This window comes from Capsicum annuum, chromosome 1 (assembly GCF_002878395.1).
Source record: "Capsicum annuum cultivar UCD-10X-F1 chromosome 1, UCD10Xv1.1, whole genome shotgun sequence".
In the NCBI taxonomy this organism is placed as follows: Eukaryota; Viridiplantae; Streptophyta; class Magnoliopsida; order Solanales; family Solanaceae; genus Capsicum; species Capsicum annuum.
This window is the reverse complement of record NC_061111.1, coordinates 16352180-16362413: the sequence shown is the minus strand read 5'-3', so window position 1 is coordinate 16362413 and position 10234 is coordinate 16352180. Positions and strand designations below refer to the sequence as shown.

The 10234-nt window shown below is 29.8% G+C and overlaps 1 protein-coding gene across 1 annotated transcript; it reads left to right on the top strand.

The window, feature by feature from the left end:
• Nucleotides 1-307: 307 nt before the first annotated feature.
• LOC107875053 (cytochrome P450 87A3) lies at nucleotides 308-5395 on the top strand. Its single transcript, XM_016721701.2, has 9 exons — nucleotides 308-566; nucleotides 1058-1382; nucleotides 1815-1961; nucleotides 2639-2893; nucleotides 3355-3444; nucleotides 3541-3619; nucleotides 4294-4400; nucleotides 4533-4660; nucleotides 5149-5395. Exons 1-9 carry the CDS (start codon nucleotides 364-366, stop codon nucleotides 5234-5236), a joined length of 1422 nt encoding a protein of 473 aa, XP_016577187.1. The 5' UTR covers nucleotides 308-363; the 3' UTR covers nucleotides 5237-5395.
• The last annotated feature ends 4839 nt before the right edge of the window (nucleotides 5396-10234 follow it).

The window sequence follows — 10234 nt, the reverse complement described above, 5'->3', positions numbered from 1 at the left end:
TCCGATTTTTATTTTTTTTTGAAAATCCGAAAACCAAACCGTTTAACTGAATTTCTAAAATTTGAAATCGAAACTAAAAAATCAAACCAAAATTAAATTTCGATTCAATTTTTTTATTTTTTTTATTTAAATCAAAATATGCTCAGTCCTAACAGGCTTGCTCGAGTAACAAATACCTATACCACCAACCAATCAATTATTTGGAAAAAAAGTTTTTATATATCATCTTGGAACGTGGGGAGGTGAAAGAATTATTAAAAAATCAGCAACACCTCTCTATAAATTTGGCCTTTGCACTATTAAGTTCGACACTCATTAAATTGAAGTCTCAAAACAAAAGCCTCAACTATAAGAAGAAGAAAAATGTGGAACATAATTGCTGCAGGCATAGTAGGATTATTGGTAGTAGTAATCACTCATTGGGTGTATAGATGGAGAAATCCCAAATGCAAAGGTGTATTGCCACCTGGCTCTATGGGTCTTCCCCTTATTGGAGAAACCCTTCAATATTTCTCTAAAAGTCCCTATGATGGAATTCCTCCCTTCATTGCTCAAAGAACAGCAAAGTATATACACTTTTCATTAATATCATCATATCTTTCGTGTATATATATTTTTCTTGTTTTAGAATAGGAAGCATGGTGTAACTAATAAAGTTGATACCATGTGACAAAGAGGTAGTGGATTTGAGCCGTGGGAACAGCCTCTTGCAGAAATGCAAGGTAAGGCCAGGGGAAGAGCTAAGTAACACCCGGAGATTCATCTAAATCCTGTTCCGCGGGAAACTACACTATAATATACATAGTTAAAATTAATCTTTTAGGTATAAATAGTAAATGTTGAACCCCTTCGATTAGTTCGTGAGTTTACTTTTTCACATTTCAAACTCCCTTATCTTAATGGGTAAGATTGAATGCATACAATAGACCCTTGTGGTCCGACCCTTCTCCGTACGCACATAGTGAAAGCTTAGTGCACCGAGCTACCTTTTTTAATATTTTCTTGCTTTGTTATGATAATTAACATGATGCTACTTTTTTTTTTTTTGAATTTTCAGGTATGGAACGTTATTTAAAACGAGTTTAGTGGGGCAGCCTATTGTGATATCAACAGATCCAGAGATCAATTACTATGTGTTCCAACAAGAAGACAAGTATTTTCAATGCTCTTACACAAAGAGTGCTGTTGAACTCTCTGGTAAAAAAGGGTTGATGGGTAATGGTGGATCTGCCCACAAATACCTTAGGAATTTAGTGCTATCTCTTACAGGACCAGATAAACTAAAGACAAAGTTAGTGTCTGAAGTTGATATCATAACTCGTGAACACTTACATAGGTGGACTACTCAAGGTGAAGTTGAAGTCAAAGATGCATCTGAAATTGTGAGCATCTCTTAACTCATGCATGAACCATTTCATATCTTTTTAAGTTTTAATACATGCCAGACTTCTCTCTATTTGTTTGAATATCTTTTTGTTGTTATCACGAAATAATGTTGTTAAGACGAAAGATCGATTTCATAAAAAACATATTTGTTATAGTGAAATATTATAGAGTATGTCTCTTACCTCATGGAATATTAATCAACCTTTTTTATAAACACAAAAAAAAAAAAAAAGTATTGTCAAACTTCTAAATAACAACGTTGTTTTTTAATGGTTATTGCAAAATGTTATTATAGAAAACATATAACAAAAACATAGTAACATGATCGTTATAGATCGTATATATGCTGTTATTGGGAGATTTGACTTTACTTTTCTTGCACGTCACTAACTATAGTTTGTTTTAATTAATATTTTGTTATTATATAGATGCTATTCATATTTATAGCTGGAAAGATCCTTGGTATGAATGAACAAGAGGCTTTAACACTAAGAGGACATTACAAAGCCTTTGTCAAAGGTTTTCTCTCATTTCCTATCAATTTGCCAGGAACAGCTTTCCATTCTGGTTTACAGGTACTATTTCTTCCTATATATTTACTATTCCCTGTGTTCCAAAATAGTCACGTTTCTCTTGTCGATAGTTAATTTTAATAATTTTCAAATCTAAATTAATTAGATTAATTTGATATTTTAAAAATAAAATTTAAATATTCGAACACTACACGGGAATGTACTATAAATCACAATTTTTCTCTATATCAATATGATTAAAAAAATACATCTTAAAATGTTGATCAAAATTTATATAGTTTCACTCTCAAAAAGGAAATTGTGACAAATATTTGGAATAGAGGGAATAATAAGAGAGAGTAAATAATTATTACTCCCTCCGTTCACTTTTACATATCCACTATTTCAAAAAATAGATTTTCACATTTACTCGATACTTTTAACATATCAAGAAAAGACAAATTATTAGTATTATTTTCATTTTACCCTTATCATTAATTAGTTATTTCTAAATCATTTTTCAAACTAATGTTGTTAAAAATTAATTAATAAGGATAGTGTGGTAAGATAACAACGTCAATCAATGTTTTCTTAGTGGGCAGATCAAGTCCAATTTCCAAATATGAAAAATAAAAGTAAATCGTTGTTTCATAATTCAGTATTACTATTTACTTTTGTTTCGATCACTTATATATCTACATAAAATAGTGAAACTAATTGATTCATTTTTTTCTATGTAGGGACGTAAAAGTGCAGTAAAGATGATCAAGGACGTTTTTGAGAAAAGGAGGTCATCAAAGGAGAAGGAAAATGAGCAAGATTTCATTGATCACCTACTTCAAGAAATAGACAAAGAAGATACATTTATAACTGAAGATACAGCTGTGGATTTAATCTTCTTTGTTATATTTGCTGCCCATGAAACAACTTCTTCAACCATGACATTACTCTTTAAATACCTCACTGAACATCCTGATGTCTTAAAACAACTCAAGGTTTGTTACGAAAAATAGTTTAGCGACTTTCCGTGATATTTCAGTATACATGCATGAAGGATCCCTACTAAAAAATTAGCACTACTTTCTACTAAAAAAATGCTTATCGACTATTTTCAAAGATATTTTAATTGAATCGATGCATGTTTCTTTTTATACGGAAAATTAGGAAGCTTTTTAGTATTTGAATGAAAATTTATTTTCCATCATATGTTTTTCCAGTGAGCTTGTGGTTAGGTGGAAAATGGGTGGAAATATCGTGTTTTAGAATACAAATTTTCTATTGATTTGCAATGGGAAAAACTTTTGTTTCTGGTAGTGGATCTTTTTCTACAAAAGAATAATTTTGTGATGTTAGTGTAGTAATTAATAGAAATAAAGTTGAGTGACCATATGTAAAATTAATTTCTTTTTTGGATTATTTTAACTTATTTGCTATCATAATTCATAACACTTTGTAGGAAGAACATGAGAACATTATTAAATTTCGAGAAGATAAGGATGCTCCAATTTCATGGGTTGAATACAAGTCCATGACCTACACACATAGGGTAAGGTTTTCCTAATCCAATTTACACATATAATTCAATATATTAAGCTTGAACTTATGTTATTAATATTGTTTCTAAACTCAAAATAATTGACAGGTTGTAAATGAAACAGTAAGACTTGCCAATATTGCTCCAGGAATTTTCAGAAAAGTACTAAAGGATGTGGAAATCAAAGGTATCACTGCCTCCACGTTTTGTTTCTCGAAAGTTAAATTGTATGGACTTTGATCAATATTTTAGGGTGTACTTTATTCATCTTATTAATATGAGAATACTTGCAACTTGTAGTATATTTTGTATAGTGTTTGAATATCTAAATTTTAAATATTGAATTAATATGATTCAATTTAGCTTTAAAAATTAATCAAATTAACTCTCGTAAAATGAAATGTGACAAGTAAAAGTAAACGGAGGAGGAGGAAGTATATTTATTAGGTTTTCTGATTTGTCCATTGATAAACTAAAGTTAATTCAAGGATTTGCATTTATATTCAAGTGGCAGTTGTTTATTTGTTGCGATCTGCCATCTATAAAACCATAGGGTCCCCTTCACAAAAAGAATAAAATATAGGGTTCTGATATTGCCCAAATTAGAAAATATTATGAAAATCGAACATAGGAAGGTGGGAATCAACCAATATTATAGTAAAGTAATATATTAAGTTGTAGGATCACTTCAAATTTATGCTTAGTGTGTTTCAGAGTTGAGAAATATGCAAATAAATTAGTAATGGTTTCTATTTTATATGATTGTTCTTGTTGGCACATAACTTGCATGCCATTGATTGAATTATAATAAAATCCTTCTACCCGCTTCATTTCAATTTATTTGTCTGATTTTGATTGCAGGATATACGATTCCGGAAGGATGGACAATGGTCGTATGTTCACCATCAGTTCATCTAGATGAAAATATGTATGACAATCCACTTGAGTTTAATCCATCACGATGGAAGGTTAGTTAACTATATGTAAATATAATTAACTACGGTATATATTTGTACTTTTTTTTTCTTCGTGCATGATTCTTGTACTTTCGAAATGTATAATATATGATTTATAAATAATATAAATTTTGAATTGAAAAGGATGAAGAACTACATGGTGCATCGAAAAGGTTCATGGCATTTGGTGGAGGAAATAGAATGTGTGTTGGAGCTGATCTTTCAAAGATGCAAACAACCCTTTTTATCCACTACTTGATGACAAGTTTTAGGTATGCATTCTCCCTACTACCCCTATCTAAAGGTCACTCTTTCCGTTCATTTTTACTTGTTCAGTATTTGATTTAATACGCCTTTTAAGAAGGAATAATTAACGAAATAACAGTTTTAGTTTACTATGTATATCATCTTTTAAATATAATAAATCTAATACTCTGAAAATAATTAATTATAGTTAATAATAAGGGAAAATTAGGAATTAAGTGATAGATTATCTCTTGATTTTTCAGACCTGACAAGCAAAAATGGATATCAATTTTTAGTATAGTAGATAAGTAAAAGCAGACGGATGGAGTAATATATTTAAAAAATCATTCTTAAGTGTTAAGTTTTACGACAACAACATACCCAGCGTATAATCCTGCATAGTGGGGTAGTGTACACACCTTACCTCTATCTTAGTATTCAAGAAGATAGGTTGTTTATGATAGACGTGGGTGTTAAATTCTAATTATATTCAATTTCATTTTGAAATTTTCAGGTTTAATGTCACAAATAAAGGGAACATTATAAGACAACCCTATTTGAACTTCAACGATGGGATATGTATTCAAGTCAATGAGAATTGAAGAAAAAAATAAAAGAAATAATTAGTGGTTGAATTGAAGGCACTTTGGTTCCTTTTATTTTCCTTTTGTATTGTTGGGGTTGTGCCCCATCTATGTTTTCTATTTGTCATTTAATAAAAGTGTTATGCCCTGCAAATTTTCAATGACTTTTAATTAATATACGATGTATTATGTCTCACATTATGCAAATTATTATTATCATCACTGAATGTGTACATTATAGTACTATATGGTTCTTAATTGATGGTTCATAACTTACCATATTTACATAAATTCTCATTCTTATAAAGTAATTACAAAAATCTCAGCTAATTATGTACGTTTGTGGATGTATCGGGGAGCTAATTATGTATTTAGGCAGATTCAAAATTAAAAACAAAAAATATATCGAGAGATAATTGTGTATCTTTTACAAGGAAAAAATATATCTTCGCTGGATGTATTATGTATCTCGACGGACCCCAAATCGAAAAAAAAAAATATCAAGAGCTAATTATGTATCTCGACAAGCCCAAAATTGGGATTTCAGTAATTATGCAAAATATCATAATTTTCTGTAATTAACCTCTAAACTGTCGAGATTTATGTTGTTTGCCTAAAATAGATCACAACCCTAATTGTATAAATCAATGAGTATTCAACTACTAATTTCATCCCTGTACCCTCCCAAATTTCATATTCGATTGCCCAATAAAATTGTAAACATCCCAGAGATCTTCAATCTCATGAATTTAAATGATTTTGTGGCAGTAATATGTATGTATATCAGTTATGTATATCAATGTAAATCCATGTATTAGAGTTATTACCAAGAGCACCTATGACATGGTATATCATATATATTAGTGTATACTACGCATAAATTTTCATGGATATGCAATGATATATATGAGATACATGAATATGTAAGATATACACTGATATAAAACCAGTATAACCACCAAAATTCATCCCAAGCCACGCCAAATCTTCGTACAATAAGCTCAAATATCTTATTAGCTTCCAAAATTCAAAGTTGCTTCGATTTAGCTACACATTCGAATTTCAATTATCAAATTCTTGACCTTAAAACTTTAATCATAGAGTTTTCAAACCATTCTTACCCGTTGTAAACTATTTTTCTTTTTCAAAACAAAAAAAAAAAAAGGGGGATAAACCCAATGCAACCGATGGAGGGCATGAAAAATGAATGATTTTTCCAATCCAACAACAAAATCAATGAAGAACCCAAAATATTACGAAAAATTGTCACTACAACACATCGATAAAGAACTAGTAAAAATATCTTAGCTGAAGAGGAACTAGAGAAACTTAGGAGAAAATATATTGGTCGAAATATGGAGGGGGGGCTCTAATTTCTGCTCATGTACCTTTGTAAATGTATACAAAGCAATTTTTGGACTGTATACAGAGCGAAAATCTCTATAGCGAATTTGTATTTGTATATACAATATCTAATTTGTATTATTATCTACTAAATTGTAGTTATGTTTTATAATTAGACAAAATTTAGCTATCGCACCTCATTTTTTCCTAAATATTAGCAATTTAGTTAGTTTTGCCTTATAAATCTCCCAACAAAACACTACCTGCTGGGCCGCAATTTGCAGGAAATCCAGTTAACTATGGGAAAAAAGCCCAATCCAATTAAAAAGTTAAATATGAAGATATCATCACCCACTGATAATTGGAAAACGAGGAATTAACACCAATATTTTTTTGATTCCTAGAAAACTATATGAACTTTAATTTTTGTAAAAGGAAATTCATATGTCAATAAAGCATAAATTGAACTAGAAATTTAGTTACATTATTGTTATATAGTTTAAGTAGAACATATTCAGGGGCGGAGTCAGCCTTTTGATAGGGGTTCATCTGAATCCCTTTGACAAAAATATACATCATTTATACATAATTAAAATTATTTTTATGTATCTATAGTAGGTGTTGAACACCCTTCGGCAAGGTTTACTTCAAATATCGAACTCCTTTAGTTGAAATCTTGCTCCGCATAGTGTAGGTATGATTGGTGCATTTGCATGTGGTGTGGCAGTGCGACAAATGAATTCTCATAAAAAATTATACTGCATAAATACAGCTTTTTAAGAGAGAGAGAGATTGAGATTTACATACTGATATAAGAGCGATTTTTTAAATAACAACCTTGGTATGATCTATGTACGTTGTACCCTCTCCAGACCCCACTTATGAGATTTTACTGGGTATGCTGTTAATATAAGAGAAATTTTAGCGTACTTGCAGAGATTGTTCAAAAATTGTTCTAGGTCGGGTGCTTGAATACCGAGCGTAATATTTTAGTAAATTTTTTCAATCCTCTTATTAAAATTTTTAGCTCTGCTACTGACATCGACCCTATACATCATGTTGGACCATATCTTACTGCAAAGCAAAAGGGAACAAAATACAGACAACAAAAGACAAGCAATTTGGCCTGCAAGAAAAAATTTATGTTCTTTTTAGCATATGGAGGAGGGCATTGGTAAACTATGGTAATTTCATTTTCAAATACTAAAGAAAGAAAGTGATGGAACCAATGTTTCCTCCTTTCATTGATATTTCTTGTGTCAAGTGTCAACATGAATAACAAATATATTCCAAGTCAAAGTTTTGATAAAAGCAATATTGTGAGTTTTGTAGTTTGATTTTTTATGAGTCAATATACAAGACAAACATATAATGTCAAAAAAAATCATCATTCCTTAAATACTTATCTTTTTCCTCTTCCATCAGTAGGTAAATCTATTTCAAATATATAGTGTACAAGTTTTCATACATAATAGGGAACAAGCTACTTTACATGTTCAGATTTTGGATGGTCAGTTTTGATAAATTGGGCAAACAATATAAATCCTGAAAGTTTGTAGCTTAGTTTCAGAAAATTACGATATTTTGTATAATTATTGAAAATCCTGATTTTGGATTCGTTGAGATACATAATTAACTTTCGATGAGTCAAATGAAGATACATTTTTTAATTTATAAAGATACATAATTAGCTACCGATATATTTTTTTCGATTTTTGGTCTGTCAGATATATAATACATCCAACGAAGATACATTTTTTTCTTTGTAAAGATACATAATTAGCTCTTGATACATTTTTTTCGATTTTGGATCTATCGAGATACATAATTAACTCCCGATACACCCAACGTAGATACATAATCGTTGAAAATTTTATAATTACTTTCTAAAGGTACGAATTTATGTAAATATAATAAGTTAAGGTGCGTGCTTAGGTTATTTTTTCGAATAAATACCTATTGAAAGATTATTATTGGGTCGGGTCTATCAATTAAGAATGTTAATTAGCCCGTTAGCGCTTTAATTGGAGATAATTAATTCTGTAGGTCACTTATCTTTTTTTTTTTCTTTTTAGTTTTATATCCTTTTCAAGAGATCGCCAACTTTATACCTAAGAAATCTTCATTTTTACATATAAAATATTTTTATTTTCATACATAATAAATCTAAAAAGACCATTTTCTTCTATTCATTTTATAATTTAATTTATGGTTATAAAGGATCCACTTCCCACGAAGAAACTTGTAAGTTTCCTTAATTAGTGTGTACATTAAAATACTAGTACAATAACACGATTGTGAAAGAAAGATGAAACAAATGGAAGGCAAAGAATATGTCTTCTTCAATTCTCACCAATAAAACAATATTGAGAAAATTTTGTCAATAATCAAAGAAGGTTAGTAAGATTGAGAAAAGAACTAGAGTTTGCGTGTTTCAATAAGTTTTCAAAATTGGGTAAGACATATATACATCAAACGTACATAATATGATATATAGAAGACTCAAACTATAGCAAAACTAAGGAAATATGGAAAGTACTTGTGTTTTTCATAAGTGATAGTGACATAAGAAACTTCATGCATGGACAAATTCAAAATCCATATTGATTTCAAGATTCTTTCTTCATGCAATTATGAAGTTGAAAAGTTAAGAGGAATGTCTTCACTCCTCTTTCTTTTTATATTTTTTTTTTTTGTTTTTTTAAACTTAAAAAGAAAATCTTAGAGTAGTTGGTAAAGTTATTGTCACGTGAACTGGAGGTTATGAGTTCAAGTCGTAGAAACAGTCTCTTGCAGAAATACAAGATAAGATTATGTATAATAGACATTTGTAATCTGATCCTTCTGTGATCCCGTGTATAATAAAAGTTTTAATACACCGGACCGACCGTTCTTTTAAACTTCTCTTTCTTTAATTTTACGGACACATTCAAAATCCATATGGATTTCGAGTTTCTTTCTTCATGCAATGATGAAGTTGAAAAGCAAAGAGGAAAGTCTTAACTTCTCTTTCTTTTTTTTCTTTTTTTATTCTTTTAAGCTCGAAGGAAACGTTCGAGTGATCGGTAAAATTATTACCATGTGAACTGGAGGTTATGAGTTCAAACCGTGGATATAGTCTCTTGCAGAAATACAAGATAAGGTTATGTACAATAGACCCTTGTAATTCGATCATTTTTCGATTTCGTACATAGTGAGAGTTTTAATGCACTGGACTGGTCATTCTTTTAAACTTCTCTTTCTTTCATTTCATGGACAAATTCAAAATCCATATGGATTTCAAGTTTCTTTCTTCATGCAATTATGAAGTTGAAAGGACAAAGAAAGATCTTCTTCTTCTTTTTAAATCTTTCGCTTTCATTTCTTTTTAGTTTCATTTATTTTTTAAGTTATTAGACGGACTATTTAAGCATGTATATCATTTTATTTAAAAGCTAAACACAAGACACGAATATTTCACAATTAGAAATAGAGGTTTTGATCACACTGTGAATTAATTAGGAATTTGTGTTATATATAAAGCATGATTTTCCCACTAATTTCCGTCATACGAGCTCATTGAAAAAACACGTGATGGAAATCATATTATCACTAAAATACTGAGAAACTTCCTAATTTTTCATGTGAAAAACTACTATTTTTTCTTTTTTAACTGATTAAATCAAAATATCT